Genomic DNA, 23,792 nt, shown 5'->3' with positions numbered 1-23,792 from the left:
ATTCTAGGGGGAGTGCAACGAGAAAGGGAACCCTGCTAAAAACATGGTGACTGATTTCAAGGTGCGACAGGAGCAAAGCGCACGCAAAATAAACGTGTGTATCAACGAGCATTTTAGTGAAAACCACGAATACCTACGTTTACGCAGTTGATAAAAATACATGATAAAACAAGCGCTTGCAAACTTAGTCTCGCAATAAAATTTGCGCAGAAGAGAAATAGGCCCTATACCAAAAAGCCCTAATGCCGTAAGCATATAATTAAAAGAGTAACTTCGAAAGAAGAGGAAACACAAATTAGAAATAGACGAACTGTTCTTTTCCCATCGGACCTTTTTGGTTAGATAATATCAATTCTCATAGGCAGCTTACCAATGATCTGTGAAGTTCGATATCTTGCGCACTGAACTGATTAGAGATAGTCGGGAGGGTACGACGCATTATCACGGGCAGAATTTGTTTGAAAGATGACCATTCACAGAGTTCCGTAAGTCGTGTAAAATGCATGAATGCACTTTTTTTTTTGTTTGATTAGCTAAATTTTTAAGATTGTGTTCGTATAATTTTTCAGTCTTAAATTTTATGTGTAGATGATTCATACAAAGAAAAACTAATTCGACGAAGTTGAATGAAAAGGAACTTCACTGCCACATTGCAAATGTATTGTTATTTTGCAATATGACTATATGTCAAAAGTTAATGAGAGTAGTCATACCCCATTCTAGATGACAACAATTTACGTTGGAATAAAATACTTTGAATTATAGATTAACAATTTTACCTTGAGAGGTAAATCATATTTGTGCCGATATAAGGCTAGCGTTGCGGGGAAGTTTTGACTTATTGCAATGCTTATCATCGTAGTATGACAAGTACTATGGGAAGCTAGTATCGTCGACAAAGAGAACCGGTCTCAACGACGCGGTTATCTATACGCTATTTGTGTATACAGTGTCATTCACATAAAGGTCGAAAAGAAAAAGCCCAGAATCCTTTCTTGAGGAAAAGCTTCATCCAATTGACTTTATTCTAGAAAGCATTGTAGTTTATCGCCGACTCTGAAAAAGAATACAAGCACGTACAATTAACAACAACAAAAATATTAGTTTGTATAATAAAAAAAAAAAAAATACGTTCCGACACCGGGAATCGAACCCGGGCCTCCTGGGTGAGAGCCAGGTATCCTAACCACTAGACCATGCCGGAGGATGGAAGTCTTGTCTTTGTGGAACGATTAGATACCAACTCTTTATTTTCAAATTCCTTTCTCGCTTTCATGCGTTTCAGTGCGGCGAAAGGGAGGACACGATAAGCATGCCACTTCGTCGTCATCGGGATTAGATCAGAGGAGTGTATGGAGGAGTGTGCGCACGTATTTCTCCGCCGCCAACAAACGCGCCTGTGCCGAAAAAAAAACAACAAAAAAGTATGAGCGTCGTTCGATGGAAAGAAGGACAAGCAACCGAGCGACTCCACGGGAGAGAGGAGGCAAGGAGGAAAAATGGGAGGGTGTGTGGAGGGCAAGACGTAAACTGCATAAAAAAAAAGAAGCAGTCAAAACGACCGGTATCCCTTGAGCGAGCTGTTCCGCCGCCCTTTTTATATTGTGATGTCGGCTCCCCTTTGGAAGTTTAACCACATTGCGCCACGTTTTCAGTTCCAGATTTCGTTAGGTATCATGCGTCATTCGTAGAGTTGGATTTTCACGGGAAAGTAACCATAAAGCTGAAACCACCGGTGGACGAAGACAGCCCCTGCTTTTTTAATTATTTGTCCTGCAGCACATGTTTTTTCTCACAACCTTCTGCGATTGTAAGCAGAACGCCGGGCCGCCGCCATGTCTCTGCTAATGCGTGCAAGTATACATGGAAATACAAGCTTGACAAGGCTACGTTCAAGCGCACGCTGCACATGCTTGCATGCATGGCACCAGTTATACGCCATCTTAAAAATTCAGAAACACATTCAATTTTTTTTTTCCCAGTTGGTATAAATAGGTAATCGAACTCGCGTTTCAACTAACAATAGACACGTACGCGTTGAAGTGTGCGGGTTATTTTCTACCTATTTGTCAGATTTATCTACAAATAGTATCGAATCTAGAACAAACATTTATAACTTATTTCGAAAGAAAAATATAAGAAAACTAACGAGGTGGGAAGTTCGAATGCCCTCGACCGAACTAAAGCGAACTGACATATTCGAGAAGGATGAACTAAGTATTACATGATTGATCGCAATCGCCACTCACCCATGTAATCATAGAGGACTCATAACATCAGCACTTTAGAAGTTTTAGATTCTATTATGACTTTATTATCGGTCGACTGTATCTGGAGGAGGCAGCTCACCATGCCAGCGTTTGCTGACTGTGTCATAGACTGATAAGAAGTGTAAGAAATAAAGACGATAAAGACGAAAAATAGCCAGGACACAGTGTCTATCGAATTTATTAGTTTGCTTCTATTCCTTCTCGCTGTCATCACCCGACGCACTATAGGCAGTTTTAATGCGTTTTCTTCCCGACGTGACTCAATGTGATGCCCAGTCGTATTCCATGACTATTGAGGCGAATTCACCAAGATTAACAAAAGCCGGCTAAACCTAAACCGCCACTTTGACTCAAAGTTTGACTCGCTCTCTCTCTGAGAAGTGCGTCCTCACTGTTGCTTTCACCTCAGGCGACACAAGGACATCACGTGTACATTTCCTTTACCGCTATCTCGGGTGACGCCGTAGAGTTTATTCGGTTAACCAAGAGTTGATTCAACTTGGGCCAAGAAATCGTCTATTCTGAAGAGTATTTGGGCACCAGTGCCTGTGACATCTTACGACGCGTATAAATTGGAACTAAACAAACTTTTTTAAAATTAATCCATTCTTCGTTCGGTAGCTAACCGAGTATCGAAATGGTTTAAGAGTTGGGAGCAGGATTTTGAATGCTGAGAAGTGTGCGCAGGTCACTTTTGGGACGAAACGCAATCCTTCCCCATATCATACTATTTTATCAACGATCAGAAATACAGTATAAAGACTGACCTGAAGTATCAGGAATTACTTGGTTAGGCACCCTTTCTTTTAATCTTTACGTAACCGAGACCAAAGCTAGTCGAAATTTAGACTGCCTTATTCGAAACTTGCGTAGGGCTCCAGGACAATTATAGGAAAGTTGCTCGTTGGTAAGACCTAGCATTCAATCGTGTGTTCTGTGGGATCCGCATCAAAAATGCCTTGAAAACAATAAGTTACAAAAACTATGAAACAGTGCAGCAAGATTTGTATCGGGAAATTAGAGTAAAAACGCAAATGTAACAGAGATGATACCTATAATTGGATAGAACCCCTTATCCTTAAGGCGACAAAATTTTTAACTGAAGTTTTCATCTGTAATATCTAATGGATATGGCGGGTATAGTCAAGAGTAAGTACTTAATGTGATCAAACTATGTCTCAGGTCGCATGGACCATTTGAGGAAGATAAACGAAATATTCTGCCGTACAGATTTTAAAGAAACATTCATTTTTCCCTCAAACAATAACTGAGTTGAACGATTTGCCTAATGCGTATTTAAGGCACAATGACGACACTGGGGCATAACCGTTCTTCCACCGGCTTTCAACGCGAACGTGGAAGCGTGTAAGTTTTCCTTCGAAATAAAAAGGCTGAGATTGGCAAAACGACGGATCGTAAAAATTAAAGAAACTGAATGCTCTAGGACAATTTGTAATTTTAACAGACAAAAAAAAAAAAAAAAACAAGGACGGAATTTTTTTTTGTTTTTTTTTTGGGGGGGGGGGGGGGGGGTGGCATTTGTTTTGGAACGATTGGCGGTGACTGGGAGTTCGGCCGATTGACAAAAGTCACGACTTTGATGGCAGCTTACCCACAATGAATGTAGCTTTATAGAGATTTTTCAAAAACTTGCACCCGTGATGATAATTTGCTCACTTCTGATTGCCGTACTTGTTCGTGCGTTAAACATAGGTCATAAGCAACAAATTATGCCAGAGTCTAACAAACTACGTACTAAAATATAATAACTGCAATATTAATATTATTAATAAACAATGCGGCAATGTAGGCCCCCAATAAAAGCCCCGATTACAAAATTATGCCATTTAACCAGTACAGTATTTCTAGAATTTTAGCATATGAAAAACTGACATTGTTATCATGATAGACAAACAGTCAAACACTGGATGAGAAAATTCTGTGCGTCACGGGTTGCTTTACAAAAGACACATATACCTCTGCTGTCTGAATCGGATGCTATCTTTGGGACTTTGAAGTGAGAACAGCGTTTCTTACTTTATACGTTTTATGAACATAATCTAAACGGTTCACCCCTGGCGATATTTTGTAAAATGTGGATTGATTCTGTTATTCTTGTGCTGGGAATAATGTTAGCTGGGAATAATGTTAAATCAATTATTCGTATAAATATTCCAAAAACCAAATAAAAGGCCCGCAGTTAATTATTTCACATGGAGACTATCTGAGCGAGAAAAGGCAGTAAGAACACGCAAATATCAGCACTTATTTTTTAAACAAATGCAATATTCTATGTTACCTCTAAGGTGTATGAAAGGCTCTGTCTTTAAAGGGACATTGAACTCTCAGAAATATTTCGAAGTGCCTGGATCGAACACGTATGTCACAAAATAAACTTCACGCGAACAACTTCTTTAGCTCAATAATTACGCTGTCGGGCACATCTTGAGTTATGAAAGAATACGAAACTAACACCTATACCGAAAAATTAAATAAGAAAGGGGGTTAGTTTTGGTTTCGTTCAAGAATTAAAATGTGCCTATTGGTGTATGCATTACGCTAGACACCGGTTTTGTTTTCAGAATAAAGAGGTGACCTGCGCTGGTAACAGCCTAACTCCTCGTAGACACCTTTAAAACACTCCTACGCCGCCGCCATGTTGTTGATGCTGATGCGGCTGGTGCGACTTTCGCGCCCCCTATCAGCTAGAATTTTTTGCCACTCTCTTAAACTGTGTAAGCTCGCTCAGCGCGATTCTCTACCCATGTTTTGCGGTTTCGCATTCGACGTAATGTTTCTGATGCATGCTGCGTACCCTTTTCTGTGTTATCTTCCACTGTGAAAAATAGGGCTGGTGTGTGCCTGCCATTCAAGCGTGTCGAACGACGCTCGACACGATCTTGCGAGCAAATGACAACAACTGTTCTCCACCCTCCCAGAGATAATCCACGTAGAGTCCTTCTCAGTCATAGCCAAAAATAGTTTGTTCGGGTCGGAGTCAGTCGCGCCCATTCCTTCGCCTTGGTGCTATACTCCGTTTCACCTTCAGTCCGAGCGCAGCGGACGCTAGGAGCCATCCCAGCCAATCCAGGGCGGAGAGAGTGTCATGTGGCCTTGAGCTCCCTGCGCCGCTCTACCCAACCGGCAGGTCACGCGATTTTCTCTCGGCGCTGGATCGGCTGGAATAGCTTGTGGCGTCCACTGCGCTCAGAATGAAGTTGGAACGGAGTATAGCGTGAAAAAAGTAAGCTCCCCCCAAAACGTGCCCCAAAACGACGTCATCTTGAATTCTGTCCGATCGTCACGATGTGACTGTCGTCAATTGTGACTGTGTTATTTGAGATCTTTCTCAAATAAATTCTTTTCAGATTTCGCTGCATCGTGTCGTACGTACAATATATTGTTCGAATGTTAACACTGGCTAAATCGTATGTCGAAGCTGAAACTGGTTTGCCCCCAATCGACGGTGTGGTCTCTCTCTTCATGTCCTGTCCATCGGTAAACACGTTATTTACGAGCGTCAAAAATCCATGCCTTTCGGCGATCTTCTGTTGTAAATTATTTTCGGCAGCTAAGCGTTTTGTCGTTTGACACGCGGCTAATCGGGCGTAGTTGTCCTATTTGTTTAATCAAGCGACCGACCTGGCTATCGCGTCCCACGCACAAGCCAATATTCGCTTATGTGGGATTTACATTTAAACTGCATATAAAACGTAAAAATTGATTGATTGGTTGATTGACTGATTGAGCATCTCACGGCGCTGTGTATCTTGTCCCCGCAGCAATGACGAAGACTGGGCGCGTGTGTGGCACGTGGAGCGTCACCGCCGCTGCTACCACCAGCTCGTCTCGCACATGAACCTCGTGTGCCGGGAGGACATCTACAAGCTGAACAGGCGCAGGAGAGACGTGGCGGCGGACAAGGACCCAGGTAGGCAGCTTAGGGCTCCTATACTTGCGCTCGGACTGTTTACTATCGCGAACAAGGTGATCCACAACAGTCCTTCAGCCTTTGTTTGGCATTCCTGATTGTTAAAAAAAAAATATAGAAAGAAGTAAGAAAGAAAGAAAATATTTGGTACAAGTTGACGGAACGCGAAGCTCCGGTCGTCTTGTTTGAACTTTACGACAAATTGAGTAATAATGGATGGAATTGTGGGAAATGCAGGCGCAAAGAGAAAATCGGATTGGATGTTGCAGTTCATAATACGTGGAGCTAAGCAACTCGAAAGCACTGACATTCCTAATACCGATAGAAAAGTAAAAAAATAAAAGCAAATGGAAAAGCGGGGAAAAAAAGAAAGAAAAAAGCAGAAGTTCGTTTGCGTATTCGTTTGGCTGCGACGCACTGAAGTCTTACCATTGTCTTAGTTTTCCTCTATGTGCACATAGAGAAAAACACGAGTCACGAGTCAGAGGCGTCGGTCGTCATGACGACCGACGCCTCTGACTCGTGTCAAAAGAGAGCTAATCTAATCCGCCTAAGTTTTGCTGATTCTTTCCGTTTATTAAAGCCTCAGCAGCCATCTGGGCCCCCCCAAACCAGGCGGAAGAAATGCATGTCAACGTGGCGGAACTGTTATCATATAAACTCTGTGACAGTAAGGAGAGTTGACGTTAACGATGCTACGGTGCCTGCATGAAAGCGTCTCCGACAAGTGTGTATAAAAAAAGCGGTCCCACGATTTGCGCCTGATGACGTCATATTTTACGTATTATTATTATTATTAATATTATTATATAAGTAACAGGTGTCATGCTGTTGTGTTGACGGTTGCGATATACCGGCGGTGCTCCAGCGGCGGTGGTGTATGTGGCAAACGCCTCTTCAGCTGCAGTTCGCTCCCCCGTCTGACAATCCACGGACCACGGTAGCTCCGGCGAACAGGAGTTGGGGCGTCACGACGACAGCGGCACTCGCGTTCGCTCCTGCTTTCGTCCGCATTTCTGCGACCAGCCGCCAGGATCGCGACATCCGACAGCGCGACCTTTTGACTTTTGGGATGTCATTTTGTTGAAACTTCTGAACGACTTTTGATGTGTGGGGAGGGTGGGAGGCTAAATTTAACACACCCGTCGGAGACGCGTCCCAAAAGGCAGAACAGCGATATTCAGCCGACGCCTTTGCGCACGCGGGCTTCGTATCGTCATCGGGTGTCCTTATCGGAGGTATCGGACCGATCTACTAAAACTCCATTACCGAATTTTAGAATAGCTTAATTACGCAAAATTTTGGCACACGTAATTGCGTCGCCGTCACTGCGCATGCGTAGAACGCGATTTGGGTTTTGGATTGGCGCAGGGCGGGGGCGCTATTGCTTCGCGTCTTTTCTGAAACTGGCTACTGACCGAACGCGATGCTGCATATACGTTCCTCGTGAAGCAGTCACGAGTGCCACGACAGGAGATTACACGACGAAGTTTCAGGTGTTACTTCCCGAAATAGCGTACGAAGCTGAAAATTCAATGAATAATAACTTCATCCTTTCATCAAAGCAATGACGTGACAACAAAGCACTGCTGTCACGGCAGTGCTCTGCAAATGTCACACTTTATGGTAGAAAAAATAAATGCGTCGATAAAAAAAAAAAAAAAGTGCCGGCTCTGCTTTAAAAAAAAAAAAAAAAAAAAAAAAAAAAAACGATTTTCGAAAGGAATCGCCTCAAGTATAATTCATCAGGGTTAACCTTCACCAGCTCGCATGCACGCTTATTTAAAATTTTATTTTTCTTTGGAGCTCAACTCTTCGCGCTTGCATAACAGAAAGATACACTCTAAAAATATTCCGCTCTTGGAAGGTTTTTTGACTCGCCAAGAGCTTTTTCAGCTCGTAAAGCAGGATTTCGCCTCAAACACTATCGCCCTTTTGTGCACTAGAAAGCCTGACGTCATATCCAGAGCTTCCAGAATCTCCACTCTTATAGCGCATCTTCAGCGCCTGTCAAGGCTAGAGCCACTGATTGAGCTGCGCTTAGAGTATCGGCACTCTGTTCTCCGACGTTGTTGTGGGCCCCGCCATTTTGGGGCTTGTGCAGAGCAGACGCAACTGGCGATCGTCATGATTCAAAAGTGCGACTTCCTCAGCATTAAATTCTCTATTAGGAAGGTGATATAATATTGCTTTGCTCTGCCGCGAACTGTTTAAACATTTGTGGAGGACAGAACCCGTTACCTGTATTTCAGATAAAACTTCAGGTAACTGGCAACCATGATTTTAAGCCACAATATCGGCGAGTGACGTTACTTTGAAGGGGGATTGTTCTCCCTTCCTCCAAATATTTTGCAAGGAATGTCTGAAATTTTCGGGCATATCCTTTCGGTGCCAACAGTTTAGTTACATCTTCGGGGAAAACGAACGCTATATTCAAAATCACGGGATAAAAATTATCTAGAACTTTTTTTTGTTCTTTCTGTCAAAAATCATTTCAGCTTCCCTTCGATTAATGTTTCAGGGTGCAAAATATGGACAAGCCAAAGAACCCCAGAGTTCTTTTACGACCGGAATTTTCTTAAAGTGTAAGGGGTAGTTTAGCGCAATTGCTTCATTATGAAGAATTAAAAAAAAAAAGAAAGTAACCATAGCATAAAATTAAACAAAAAAAAAAAAGAAAAAAAGAAAAAACGACGTTCCGACACCGGGAATCGAACCCGGGCCTCCTGGGTGAGAGCCAGGTATCCTAACCACTAGACCATGCCGGAAATCAAAATTCCGCCTTCTACTGTGTCGTCAGATAAAACGTCCATAAAAAGTGGCTGATGAGATTCCCTACTGGGAGACCAATGACTGAAAAAAATTTGAACAGAGTATGGAAGTAAGATGATTTGCGGGTTTGACATATAGTCGGGGTTAACTTGTTCTGGCATCTCCGAAGAGGTTACGCCGCTCGAGCTCAGTTGTGGTCAGCGCATAATGTCCGCTACCTCGCGGACTTCATTGCTTGGACAATGTTTTGACTTCATTGCCAATAAAAGTTGTCCCCAAGTGTAGACCTTTCCAAAAAAAGGGCTCCTGGCTGGTTCCAATTTCAGTGTATGTGCGTATGGCGCGTGATCTGCTCGTTTTCCGAAGCGGCGAACATCCGCGTGCTGGGCTGAGGAGATCGCACTCTAGGCTGAGGACTTGTAAACATTGGAATGGTGTATAATCTGGGTGTTTAAGTATTAGCTTTTCTGAGCTCGTGCCTGGAATGCATACGACGGTCACGTGGTTGGTGCTACTGTGGCAACGCTACCAGATTGTCTCTGTTGCCGCACATCTGGAACTCCTTGTCTTCTCTGCCTGCAGCCCAGAAACTCCAGTCTAGGCTAGTAAGTTCTGGGCTACCGGCACAACATAGACCACGTCTAAACAGAAGAACGAGAGCAAATATTAGCGTTTCCGTACGCCTTTAAGTCCGAACACTTTTGCAATACGGAATGTTCTTTGTGACAATTTTCGTGTAGCGTTTCTCTCTGGCGTCCCAGTGTTCCTAGGCGATCCCGGCCTTTAAAGATATTAGGCGTAAAAAAAAAAAAAAAACAGAAACAAGAACAAAGCTTTACTCGATTAGGTTTTGCTGGATTTCATTGAAGGGATGCTGAAGCGAAATTTTTAGCTCACAAGACAAGGCTGGAGCAATAGGCGGGACGCTGCACAACCCCAAAACATTACTCATACCATACAGCGATATCTCTAACAGTTGGCCGCATTTTTGGAAAAGAAGCGCGTGATTGAACACGGCCGGCGAGGCCGACGGGATATGTCACGTCACGATTATCCTTCCCTCTCCTTTTCACTTTGTCCCCTCAAGCAGATGAACCGAAGTGAGGAGGAGAGAAGAGAGGCCGTTTCCTCTCATTTTCAACGGTTTCAGGAGGATCGTGACGTCACAATCCTCGCTTGATCGCGCCCTTTTTCGAAAAGTGCGGCCACCCGTTTGAGATGTCCATGAACGTGTTCCCTTGGAAGCTGTTAGAGAATACAGGTACCTTGGTATTGTCAATGCGTCAGATCTAACGTGGAACGCGCACGTCAACTACATAGTCGCCAAAGCGTCGCAGAAACTGTAGTTTTTAAGAAAAAAACTAACCTACTGCACAGCGAAAATAAAGTTAACAGCATACACAACTTTAATTATGCCAATACTAGAAAACGCTGACTTGGTATGGGACCCATACACAGCAAGAAACATACAGCAACTAGAACGAGTACAAAGACAAAAGCATTGCGTTTTGTTTATAACCGTTACGGCAGGCTGACTTCCGTCTCTCAACTGTATGCACTGGCAAGCATACCCGAACTCAAAACACGCAGGAAAATGATCGCCTTAAGTTTCTTTAAAACATAGTTAATGGCAATGTTAAACTTCCATTCGAAAAACACATGCAATGCAATACATCCAGACAGACACGCAACAAACACGAGAAAACCATTATAGTGCCACAATTTAAAAAGGACTCTTTTAAATACTCCTTCATACCACGGACTGTTCATGAATGGAATAAATTACTTCTAACCGTTATTAATCACCTAACATCTTCTTGTTTTGTCGCGGTAGTTACTAATCATATATTGTCATAGAATAAGTTTGCCTTTTGTGTCTTGAATATCTTCGAATGTTGCTGGGCTTTTTCTTCATTATTTGTATGCTCTTGTCACTTTGCGTTGTAATGGCAATTTAGCTTATTGTTGTTATGTTATTCTTTGTGTGTCTACATTGTACAGTGTACTTGCTGTACCGTGCTCACCTTGTCCTTGGACACCATCTAGGGGTCTGGCAATATTTCTAAATAAATAAATAAATAAATAAATGTCGACGTATGAGTGATGTTTCAGAGTTCATAGCTTCCAGTTCAACGCTTCTGCGGCCTTATTTTCCAAAATCGAAATTTCGGTTCAGCACCCTTGTAAGCTCAATCATCACGATCCTTCCGAAACAGGCAGCACAAAAACTATTCCTATACCACCATGAAGCAGAAGGGGCCGTCGATCCTTTGAGCAGCAGTATCGTAATTTTCTCCAACTTCTTTCCGCTTTAGCTGAACGCACGCTGGAGAGGAGATCGCCTCCTCTCCAGCGTTCGCTGTGCCAAAGTGGAAAGGTTTGGGAGAGGGGCCTCGCCTGAACTCTTAAAGAAGCACTAAAGTGGATCATGAGATCGTCCTTTATCTCGCGAACTGAATCTATGCACCTCAAGCATCCGAGACAATCACGCGTGTCCTTTTCTTCATTTAAAAGTGCGACCAAACATCGTGGTGCGTCCCTTTTCTAGATACCTCAGAAAAAAAAAAAAAAAAACACGCGTCGTAATGTTTAATTGCGATTAAAAAAAAAGGCCACGCACAGTTATAGTTTTGCGTTTTCTATGATGCTTAGGGCGGACAGATTGAATTTGCGCTATAACAAAAGGGTCCCGAAATCCACCCTAGTACCCTTCCACCTGTAACCGACTATAGTTAGAGGTGAAAATATTCGTACTATACTGACAACGTTCTACACTAACAATGAAAGCTACGCTAATACAAAACTCGCACTTGCGAATTCTGCCTGACGTCTCACGAGGGCATAGAGAAGGACCCATCAAAATAGACATCACATTTAAGGAAGTAGATTGCTCGGCGAAACGAGCCGCATTAGTCGATGACAGGACATGTTTAGGCTGATGTGAAGAGGCGCAATTAACGGCGGTTCTTTGCGAAAGAAGACTCCTAGTGCTCTAGCGCCCTCCTATTCAAGCGTCATCACAGAGATTTTTAGAATAGGGGACCCCAATGGGCATTGGGTTCACCTGAGCAGCTTGGCGCGTCACCTTGCGCGTGCGCAGAACTCGTGAGCATCCGCAGTACGGCGCCCCAAGCTGCTTGGGCGCAGAGCCGTTTATACTGAGAGAGTTTGGCCTTCTTAAGGAGATTTTGACAGTCTGACAACCACAGCAGCGTAGTCTGACAACCGGGGGATGACTACTTCCGTCCGCCATATTGTGGATCTGACTCATAGGAACTCTACGCGATTTCTCAGGAATGAACAAGACAAAGAAGTAACGCCATATTGTGTTATCGCGAAATCCGCTTGTTCTAGCGGCCAACAAGCTCCGCCCATCGGCCAAACTCTCTCAGTATAAACGGCTCTGCTTGGGCGAACCACTGTGGGTGAACCGAAGCCATAGGGGTAGTTATCTAAAAATCTCTAATCGTAATGCTGCAAAAAAAAAAGAAAAAATTCCAGTTGTGTTTTTGGTAGACTTTTTAGATAAAAGAGCGCCATCTGTCGCACGGAAAGGCTACTAGCCCCCGACGCCATCTTGAAGGATACGGAGTCGCGCTTGCCAGTCTGCGCACCTTTCAATTTTACAAAGCTATTCACTATACGTTCGCAGTTTGTTGTGCGAAGTCAGATGAATAGTCTTTGTCTTGGATGTCAGGACTAAAAGGCAGCCAAGATCGGGGTGGCTACTGCCCGTTCGACATGGCGAGGTCGTTCGTCGAGGTTTGCAAGTGAGCCTCATACACTACAGATTGGGTTACAATTGTTCTTTATGAAAAAAATGTGCGGCGATCGGTTTTGAATACGACTTTATTCGTGTGTGAAGTTCCGTTCGTTGACGCGGAAGATAAGTAAAACTACTGCCTCACGAGCTTGTCTGGCAGATTTAAACAGCTGATTAGTTATAGCGTTCAAACTGCTAAGTACAATTCAAAGTGAAGTTCTCACAATAATTTGGTAGTTATAGCACGTGTTCCAATTATTTTCTAAGGATATCGTTATTGCAACTAGATTCAACAAGGCGTGGAAAAATGATTTGTCTAGGGACACAACTTATTGCGCAATATAAATTAAAATTAATCTTGTGCTACAAGTTTTAAGGTTGATACTTTGTTTGTGTGCGTGCGAATGTCAGAATCAGTGGCAGAACTTAAAAACCGCTCAGTGAGAACTGCAATATAATCAATTTTGGCTTTGACATAACCAGTCTACACATATGATATGCTAGCGCCATCCCAGAAAACGGAAAAGGACACTGCCTTCGCAAAACTGCTTGTAGACATGCAGCCTACCGGCCTCGCGTGCTGTCTACAACCTGCTAGTGAGTTCGGCAGTCGGAGGACTTACGAGCGCATCAAGAACCAATCGGTGGACCCTTAGTCACCGGATCGGCGACAACCGTGGACTGTGTGTTACATAAGCTCGTGACTAATCGGGAATAGATTCTAGAATAAAAGGATGAGGCAACAGCAAGCCTTTCAACTCGCGTAGCCACGGACTCACTTATTTTCAACAAGAAGGTGGAGGCGAACGCACCTATGAAACAGATAAAGAACGTTCAAGGACCTAATTCACTCTCACTTTTAATAAATGAATGGTACCACTCAGTCTCTTGCTCTTACCTCAAAGAAAGATACATAATTTTTCAGCGCAAAATAAGGAAACGGCAGTTGTATCGCACAGACCTCGTCACCACATCACGATGCTCGCACTGGGGCGACGTAAACAAACCGGGAGCATCCTTCTACATGGCGGCCGCTGCCAGTATTAGCGATGTGCGCGGCCAAAAGCGTCGCTGTGGTCAGCTTTCCACGATTGGCCAAACCATGGGTATATGAGCACGGTCAGAGTGTCAACTTTGACGGTGTTAGTTTCGGATTGCGATGACTCCTAGCTTCCACTGTGCTTTTTAAACACACCATCGGACTCGTCGTCGCACCCGATGGTAAGTAGCCAGAATAACAACTGGTGACGTCACGGCGAGGCAAATCCCAGTTGTGACGTCACGGAGGGAAACCATAAGAGGGAGCCACCGAAACATCTCGGCGCTAATACCCAGCCAGATCTAGCTTCTTTACTTCACCGTTGCCAGACTTTTTGAAAGGGAATCTCAAAAGCGTTCCTAAATAGTTCCTTGTCGCGGTTCCGCGTGTTCCTTGTCTTTTCACTAACTAGTATTTTGAGATAGTTGAGGATTTTAAAGACGAGGAAGAGAGCAAAAGTAGAAAATGAGAAGTACAAATCTCTGCTTCTGCAGGACCTGCGACGGCGCGATTTTTCTCCGTGGCGCACTGAACTGGCGGCAGCCGATGAAACTAACATATGACGTCGCGTCCGATCGTAACCGTCCTCAAGGCGAATGTGTTCTAGAGGTGAAACTTTACCCAGTGCTGATCAGGTGCTGGTCACACACACGGTGCATGCTGCATTGTTCACGCAGGCCGGAGCGGTGGCGTAGACTGGGGGAAGGCTTATTGAGGTTCAGCCCCCTCCCCCCTCCCGCTTGAAATCCTCTCGCCGACCCCATAATATACACGAACTCAACTCTGTTACGTCACGGCGCGGTTGTGGCCCGTCGGGCGCACCTCCGGTTTGGGGCTATGGGCGGAAGTCGCCATGCCAGGCGTGCATTCCTGTGTTGTCTTGGAAAAAACAAGGCAAAAAAAAAAACAAAAAAAAAAAAAACATGCATTTTCGTCAAAACATCGCGACTGGGGCTGTACCAAAAAAGTCAAGAAAGGTTTAAAGGTCAGTTTTCGCGCGTTTTATGCCTGCTCGGCTCGCCGAAAAGCAAAACTGTCACAAAAAAAAAAAAAAAAAAAGAAAGAAAAAAAAAACAGACGCCATTGGATTACGCATTAGCAAAGTGCGGGAAGCACTTAGGGTTGATTTTACGGAAACTTGTGGTCGTCAGATTTATTTGTTTTGTTCCAACACGAACGCGGAACCGCCAAGTTGTACGAACCACCTGCGGACTACGTTCAGTGCGTCGTCAAGTTCAAACGGCCGCGTGATCGTTTGAACAGTCGTCTGCTCTTTCAAACGGTTCTGCTTGTTGTTGTCTGCTCGTTCAAACAACAGCGGCCCGTAGACCAAACGTTGACCCGGTAATTGCGATAAGAAGTGCAGGCCTCAAAAGATTTAAGTTTGAAGGTTGGTTGAGGTAAGTAGGCTCGGTGTAAACAGTACATGCAAGGGGATGTTGATAATTGTTACCAGTGGCCATCACTGACTTGTTATGCCTGATTCTCTTGGTCCGATACTGCTTGCGATTTTCAATATCGACGTCGACCATCTCAGCTATGGTTCACGCTTTTGCAGCCCGAGCGACGTCATGAGTGAAAATAGCGAGCAAAATCTCATTATGGGAATCCGGCATTAGCGTCCATTCTACGGCTTTGACGCGGAATAAACCGCCGCATGTCACATTATTCACACGAATCTTTGCGGTGTAACGAGCCTCGTAAATTTCGCTGAGGCCGCTAAAATAGTCAGACATTGCAAGGAAGATGAAGAATCAAGAATTCCAACGCGAAAAAGAGCACGAGGACTCACATCGATGACGGCAATATCGCATTCCAATGGTTTGTTTATAAACGACGGCGAGCTTTTTGCCCATACTCCATCGCGCATGCGCGGTGCCGGCGGCGTCCGCTAGGGGCGCTCCGGTTTTGTAAACATGAGTTGGTCTATACACATGTATTTTGACCCCCCCCCCCCCCCCCCCCCCCCTTCCTGCCCCCTCTTCCGAGAAAAATTCCTGGCTACACCACTGGGCCGAGGTGGCTACAACGGCGGCAGAACACGAGCCCCAGCCGGGAGCGGTGACGCAATGTTCGGCTGTTGCAGCCTAGCCCTGCGTCACTGTTGTTGTCCGCTTGGGTAGAATTCAAAAGCTGCCCGTTTGGGGCGCAGTGGTCAAATCTCCTCCCCAATGACCCGCACGATGTAAACAAACCTCGAATCTCCACATTCCGGGTATGACGTGACATTCACGTGTTATTCAGTGGCGCCCCCGTACCGTGGTTCTCGCTTCGAATGCACCACAGCCGGTTCTATACAGCCGTTTCCCAGAATGCCTTTCGGGCTCTATGGAGGCCGTGATGTTTTGCAGATGGCACATGCGTAAACGAAACAAACGGTCTGCTGGACGTCGTATCCTAACGTACGTTTCTCGCTCTTCTCGCTCCCAGAGATGACGGACCTGTTCCTGAAGCCGGAGGCGGCGCTGGGCGTCCTGACCGGAAAGTTGTCGAAGCGGAGAGCGACGCAGCACAACATCCGCACCAGGAGCATTATTGACGAGTGCTGCGACACCGAAGTCGGCTGCAGCTGGGAAGAGTACGCCGAATACTGCCCCGCCAACCGCAGGATGCGGAACCGGAGGCGATGAGAGCACACATCTCGGCCGTTATCATTCTAACCGTTAAATACGTCCTCATATGTACATAGTAGGACGAATGGGGTATCGACCAGAAACTAAACTAGGAAGAAACGCTTACCTACAATCTGACGGTTGTCGTTTCGTCTGCAGTACAGTTGGGTTAATGCCTCGAAAGATGTCAGATCGCGGGGTTCTGAAAACAGTACTGTGTTGAAAGTATAGTGAGAATTTTTGGATATGGGGGCAAGATATATGTATTCCGGACCAGGACGTATATAGGCCCCTATACAAAATGAAGTTTTTGCTTGCTTGCTTGTAGTACAGGAAATAAAATGGAAGAAATTACGGTATCTTTCCTCGTTTATTATACTACGTAGTACCATACAGTTTCCCAAACAGCTAATAATAATAATAATAATACTAATAATAATACTTTATTCGCATTGATAGGATAGGGTATCCCAGGCATGCTGGGGGTGCAAAAAGGCATAGCTGCCCATGCCGGGGAGGCTTGCAACCCAACCTGGGGACCCAGGAACTGCGCACACATGCGCAAGGTTATAGAGTTCAAGTTGAAGGCTAGTGCAGGCGCTGGCCAGCCTTCACCAGGGACAAGATATTGTCGTCTTAAGGGGGAAAAGTCGTGTGAGGTCCGGCGGTAACTGTTGCCACAAAGCAGCAGCACGTGGTAGCCATGAAGACTTGTGACGCTCAGTCCGCGTATGCAGCGGCTGCAGGCGGCCAGTGCGGTGACAGAGGCGGGGCGCATCAATAAGCAGCTGGTGGCCAGGGCTGAGAAGTCTGCAAAGGAGGCGCACGGAAGCGCCATGCATCCGGGAGGCAAGCGGTTGCCAGGACGCATGGTGAAGAAGAACAGCAGTCCTAATCTGACGATAGGGCAGGCGGCGGGCTCTAGGAGTGCTGCGGCTATAAAATGTGTATGCTGCACGTCGCTGGACACTGGCGAGGCACGACCGTAGGCGTACCGAATGGGGGAACCAGAATATTGAACAGTACTCGAGTATGGGGAGAACGAGGGCTGTGTAGAGGCTACGGAATGCGTTTGGAGGCATGTTGAGCGTGGTGCGGGTAATGAAGCCCAGCATACGGCGAGACTTGGCGAGAGTGCGTTGGACGTGAGGAGAGAATGACAGGCGCTCATCAAACTCTACACCCAAGATGACACTTGAGGAGACCCTGCGGATCTCCACTTGGCCAACAGTGAGCCGTGGGGGTGGTTGTCGAGGGCGACACAACCCAGTTACAGTCATAGTCGTTGATTTTTGAGTGTTGATGGGCAGCTGGTGCTGCTGCGTCCACTGGTAGCACTGGTCGAGATCAGACTGGAAGGATGCATAGTCGGAAGGATTGTGGATTGGCTGCAAGAGTGAGATGTCATCTGCGTAGAGTATGGGGGTGCAGTGTAAAGAATCAGTGATGCTGTCTATGAACATGGTGAAGAGTGTGGGCCCAAGCACACTCCCCTGGGGTACACCAGCACGGACAACACTGGAAGCAGATTTGGCGCCACGGTAGACAACACGCTGCATTCTGTTATCCAGGAAAGATGCTAACCAGGCGAGCACAGTGCCTGGTATACCCTTGGCGCTAACGCTGGCCAGGACAGAGGGGTGTGGAAGACGATCGAAGGCTCGAGAAAGGTCGAGCTGTACAAGCTCACAAGGTGTGCGGTTATCCAGGTGGGCACTCAGTGTGTGTACTAAGACACCCAGTGCAGTTTCACAGCTGCGGTTTTGGCGAAAGCCGTGTTGAGCAGGTGACAAAAGGTTGTTGTCGTCGAGATGGGAACGGATCTTCTTATTAAGGATACGCTCAAAAGTGCGACAGACAATGGATGTAGACGCAATAGGACGGTAGGAAGACAGTAGACTCGCTTGGGCGCCATGGCCTTTGTAAACGGGTGTGACGTGGGCAAGCTTCCAGGCATCGGGGGCCGTGCCCGTGTCAATAATGCGCTGAAACATGCGGCACAGAAGAGGAGCCATACTCTGTATTGTGCACTTGAGAATCAGTGGGTGGATGCCATCGGGGCCAGGGCCTTGGGAGGGATGTATGAGGGAGACAGCCTCAAGGACGTCCTCAGTACTCATGGTTACAGTGGAGAGGCTGGGAGCCGAGGGAATGGCGGTAGTGGGGCTCAGGATAGGCTCAGGCGACACTGTGTATGTCGACCAGACCGACGAAAAATGGCAGTTGAAGGCTTCCGAGATGCAGGACGGTGAGGAAACCATGGTGTCATCAATGAGAAAACGTGGGCACTGCGACTGCTTGCGTTGAGAGTTTATGTAGGCCCAGAACAGTTTTGGTTCTCTAATCGCTCTTGCGGCAATGTCCTCAACAAACAACCGGTGAGCCACGCGAATCTGTTTCTTGAGACTGCGCTGGAGTTGTTTGGCAGCCAGAAGGTCGTCGGCGTGGCAGGTTCTTTTAGCAGAAGACTGATATTGTGTTGCTTGTACGTTTAGACAGCCTTGAATTTCGCGCGCCTCAACGGGTGGCTTGTCTCTTAGCTGCAGATGAAATATTTAGCCAGTGCAGTACAACTGCTAAGCTTGGGTCTTAAACCTGCTCCACGCGGTAGTGATAACACAAACGCGTGCCAGTACGAAACTCATCCAGATCGGAACGGGCAGGAGGCCTCCACGCTCCGAAAAGGGACGGGCTAGCCCACTCGGCCACCGATCCCCCTTAGAAAGGTGTCCAAACAGAACACAGTATATGGCATGTCTCGTCACAGCTGATACAATTTTTTTTATAACATTGCGCTGAACTCTGATCAGCTTTCGCACGTTTTTTTTTTTATTATTATTTTCCTGGGGGACCTTTCCTTGCGTATTTGCACAGAGGCTTATAGAGCGTGCTCCATCACAAGGGTGCGGACAACAACTCATTCACTCTGCCGGCTGTCGTCAAGGCCATGTTATCAGTCCTCAAACTCCCGAAAACAAGAGATGAAAAGACGACAACGAGGAGGCGAAGAGGAGGCGGTGCTGTTTGCGTGGTGGATGTCCAGAGTGAAAACGGAAGCGCTGCGGCTGTAATAACTCGGGGGTAGACTAGGGGCTGGTGTTCCGCTTGAACCCTGCACCGGCCCCGTCAAAACGGAAGAACGGTCGAGATCCAAGGCGTCTCTCCTTAAAGCCGTTTATTTACATGGTAGCGTGAATATCAGAGAGTATACATTGAGAGTGCGGTAGACGGGCATTGATAGAACGAATACTGGGATTAGGGGACCGCATTGTCATTCGTCAGACGGCTGGGCATTCCCTCGCGTGATGTGACGTCATGGAAGTTTCCTTCGGAGTCGGAATCCTGGCGCCGGTGTATGGAAGTCATCCAGACGGCAGTATCTCGCTGCTCTGGTGCGGGCGCCCCCGTATACTGAGAGTGACTCACAATAGACGCGTACACAACACACGGCAGTCGAGGTCAGGTTTTAGTATTGTTTAATTTTCGAGGAAAGCAGGGGCCTCGGAATGCAGCCACAGGCACTTTCGTCGTCCAGTTAGCCGACCAAGATTAAGGTTCTTCAGGCAGACGGAGCCGACCAAGGTTACGGTCCCGCAGGCAGAAGAAAGCCGACGCGTCGGAATGCAGCCACGGGCCGTAGACCGTGGCTGAGCCGTAGACACGATTCACCACCGGCACGGTTCCTTCTTGAGGCTTGTTTCACTTTAAAGCCATAAGGCCGATTTCAACACCAGACATAACAGAAGGCAGTTCACAACAGCGCGCACGGCAACTTTTACGGCATTAGCCGATGCTATGTCGCGGCACGCCATGTGCTGTGTGCTTTCTGGACGAGTCCGACGTACACTTCACGCTTTTCAGTTTTGCCCGCCTTCTCCTTTCTTACACCTTCTCCACGTTTTGCCTGACCTCAACTTGGCTTCCCTCGCAGCTTAAGGGGTATTCATACGAGGGAGAAATCCCAAGGATTTCTCCCCGGCACGCGGATCCTACGACGAAAACGTCAAGCTTTGCGATGTGCAAAAGCCTCTGGTTTTCATCTCGTGATGCGCGCGTGCCGGCGAGAAATCCCTGGGATTTCTCCCTTGTGTGAATACCCCTTTAGGAGACGGGAGCGCTAAGAGGATTATCGAATTTTCTGCAGAAAACGGAGGTTGTACGTCGGCCTTTGCTTTATTGCTTTTCTGGCAACTGGATGTTTATCGTAAAATATGTTCACTGTGAGCACCCACTTAGGTGGTAAAATTCGTTGTATATGCAATGCCCTATAGGAGGAAAAAAATTATTTCTGCTGAGCACGGGTTGATGAGCTTCCCTGCCGTAACCGACTGTCATTCTTGATAATTTTGACAAGCAAGGTAAGGAAGAGATAGGATTGAGCACCGTAAAGAACACCTTCAAACCTGGAGGGGCTCTAGCGTAGCCTATCAACACTTCCTGATGAACAACGCCATTGTGCGTGGGAGAAAAAAAAAAAGAGGAAATAAGTGAAGGTTGATGGATATATTTGCTCGTACTGCTGCAATTTATATGCCCAATGCTTCGACGCAATCGTTCACGAGCCACAAACAATTCCAGACACTTCCGTGTTTCTGTTTGTGACTTCGGCATAGTCATTCCGCTTGTCGCATTCGCCACGCCCGGTGCCTTCGTCTCCGGGGTCGTTCCGGTCGGCAGACTGAGCAAGCACTCCCGGCGTCAAGGTTGCGACACGTAATTGAGCCCGCGCATTGTAAATCAGTTTAGGCCTTGTGAGGAATGCTGACAGCATCGGGCTCCTCGTTATATTGTGTATATCTCCGCGCGCTCAAAGACGCGTGGCGTGTGTTTTGTTTCAGACATTGTCACTGACATTGAAAATTTACGCATTGCGACAGATGTTTTGTTTTATGGGTGGGGTGATGAAATAACACGGCTCTTCTACAGGCTTAAATAATAATAAAAAAAAGGTTGCCAAAAGGGTGGAATAACCAACTCTTATACGCTCAGTCTGGTGAGAAAAGAAGTGCCTTGATCACCAGACCTCTTCGAGGGAGACAAATACTAGCGCCCCCTATTTGAAATACGTGTTTAGGGGGAAAAGTTAGCCCACACGCCACTAGTCGTTCTCATTCGGATTTCGTCGGCGGTGGAACGCTGGTCCTTCTTGCATCTCATGCAAATCACGGTAGTTCATATCTAGGAGTGTCTAGACAAGCTAACCTAGTGTTGTCATTTCATCCTTGTGTTGAATACGTGTTATTAATCTGTGCATTTTGAGCGCGTGTATTTTTTGTGTTGTGCAAAATCCACTTCTATCTTGGTCCTGCGTAGGACCAATAGTATTTCAAATAAATAAATAAAATAAATAAATACGATAACAGCGCCATCCTTTAGCGACGAGTTGAAGCATGAAAGTTGCTTTATATGTCTACTGAGTCACTGAATGTTCCCAGAGTACCGAAACTCCCAGGCTCGAGATCCCAATATGGCTGCTCACTCTTGTTTCTTTACTGTGTTCATTATGAACCTTTAGAAAGCATGTTTTTGCGTAAAAGCAAACAAAAAATGCTCTTTTTGTATGAAATTTTATTTGAGATTAGTACAAAATGACAGGAGCGTTATGTTTGCACACAATTTTAGTTTACAGGGTTTTGTGGCACAATTAATATTATTTTTATGCAGCCATGTCTCACTGCGACTTCAGGTAGCGCGTACCAACCTGGGTGCGTCCTGACTTCAGCGATTAATCGTAGCGCGTCCGGTTGAGAGGAGGGGTTGATAGCCATGAAACCTTTCCACTGTATGCGTTTGGGCGCCAGAATGGCCGATCAAAGCCAAAATTGAACCGTAACAGTGGACGCTATCGAAAGCGATACTCTGGGTACTGCGATATGGCGCCGTGCACCGGCCCTTCCGCGACTCGACGTGAACGAATAGATGCAGCCGTGGAGTTCTTGGAGTGGCCGCTGCGGGAGAAATGGCGGCGTTACGATCGCGTTTAGTTTGATTCTCGAGTACTGATCGGTGCCACTTTTATAATCCAGGCTCCTATGGCAGCTTCCCAGCCGAATGTTGTGGTAACGTCCTGTGTACACCCTTCTACTTTGTTTTCGTTTCTTGTACGTTGTGTGGAATCCACGAAGTTGAGTTAGCCCCAGAAAGGGTGTAAGCTGGTTGACTGTAATTGCCCCTAGAAGAGGTGAAGGCACACCATTGAAGCATGTGCTGTCACTCCCAGAAGGGTGAAACCTTCAACCTAAAAGTATGTCCTATTACGGTGGGAACTAAAATGGCAATATAGCCTGTCCTGCTGTGGTATACGATGAAGTGAAGTAAACTGAATAAGAGGAAACAAAAATGAAAGGTCCGTTATGGCGGTGCCCATACATAGCTGCTGCAAAGCGTCCATAAATAAGCTACATTTAGAGAGAGTATAGGCACTCTATTTACCGATTTTCTTCCAGGTGCGCCGCTATTTTAGTGCCGGGTGCATAGAACGCGGTACACCATGGTGCAGAGCGAGCTCTCGTGGAGATCGTTACGGCTCAAAAATGCGACTTTCCCCGAGCTCCAGAAGTTCAGGCGATATCGTCTTGTCCTGTCGCGGACTGTTTTAAGATTTGTGAATATTTGCAAAACCGTTTCTTGCGACTTCATAAAAAGCATTAAATAACTCGGAACAATGACTTCAAGCACCAAGATATGGGCAATGATTACCGCCCGTAATCGAGACATATAGCCGTTATTATCCATCCGTGCATTCATCCGATGGCTGAAGTGTGGTTACCTTAAAGCGTAGCTTTTGCAGTGCCTGTGGGAGGAACTGTCAGTATACATGAGGGATCTTGCTATTACCCGGTGCCCCGATAACAAAGAACACGTCAACGAACTCCGCTCATATGACTCGACCAAGACGGAACTTACCCCGGTGTTGGGGAGACATGTGGACCCAGGGAATTTTGAGAGTGACTTGTGCAGGGTATGTAAGGACAGTCGGGCAACGCTGCAGCATATTGTGTGGGGCTGTGAACAACGGGGGCATGAGGCATCGGGGACCCAGGACTGGCCGGAGGACTTCAAGGATGGAGTGATGTGTGTGGACTTGGAGGGACAAAGGGGTTTCGTCCAGCGAACCCGGCGCTTGCTTCACCGGCAGACTGTGCGTAGGTGTGTTGGTGAAGGGGTGACGGAGGGGTAGGGGTTTTCGCAGGACCAATAAAGAGGTTTTCCACCACCAAAAAACGCCCCAAGTCTGCACACGCCTTCGGTTTTCTGCAATGTCGCGAAGCTCATATACAGTAACTTTTCCGAGCAATATGTGGCGCTTTAGACGTCATTCCCTCAAACCAGACGATATGAATTTGGTTATTTAGAGTATAACCACATATGTGCTTCCGTGACTGACAAGACAACAACAGTAGGC

The 23,792-nt window shown here is 46.2% G+C and overlaps 1 protein-coding gene and 2 non-coding genes across 3 annotated transcripts in view; 1 reads left to right on the top strand and 2 right to left on the bottom strand.

The window, feature by feature from the left end:
* The window catches only part of LOC8028105 (probable insulin-like peptide 7), a 21,114-nt gene extending 4,373 nt beyond the window's left edge, over positions 1 to 16,741 (top strand). Inside the window, exons 3-4 of the mRNA XM_042293317.1 lie at positions 6,053 to 6,201; positions 16,206 to 16,741. Of these exons, the coding sequence (XP_042149251.1) occupies positions 6,053 to 6,201; positions 16,206 to 16,405 (349 nt within the window). The 3' untranslated portion in view covers positions 16,406 to 16,741. The remainder of the gene's footprint in view (positions 1 to 6,052; positions 6,202 to 16,205) is intronic.
* On the bottom strand, positions 1,133 to 1,204 carry Trnae-cuc. The gene has a single exon. It is a non-coding gene; the product is annotated as a tRNA-Glu (tRNA).
* Trnae-cuc lies at positions 8,898 to 8,969 on the bottom strand. Its single transcript has one exon. It is a non-coding gene; the product is annotated as a tRNA-Glu (tRNA).
* Positions 16,742 to 23,792: the final 7,051 nt, after the last annotated feature.

The sequence above is a fragment of the Ixodes scapularis genome, unplaced genomic scaffold, assembly GCF_016920785.2.
Source record: "Ixodes scapularis isolate PalLabHiFi unplaced genomic scaffold, ASM1692078v2 PGA_scaffold4__175_contigs__length_147842914, whole genome shotgun sequence".
NCBI lineage: Eukaryota > Metazoa > Arthropoda > Arachnida > Ixodida > Ixodidae > Ixodes > Ixodes scapularis.
The sequence above is the reverse complement of the archived record's forward strand: the minus strand, read 5'-3'. Positions and strand labels throughout refer to the sequence as shown.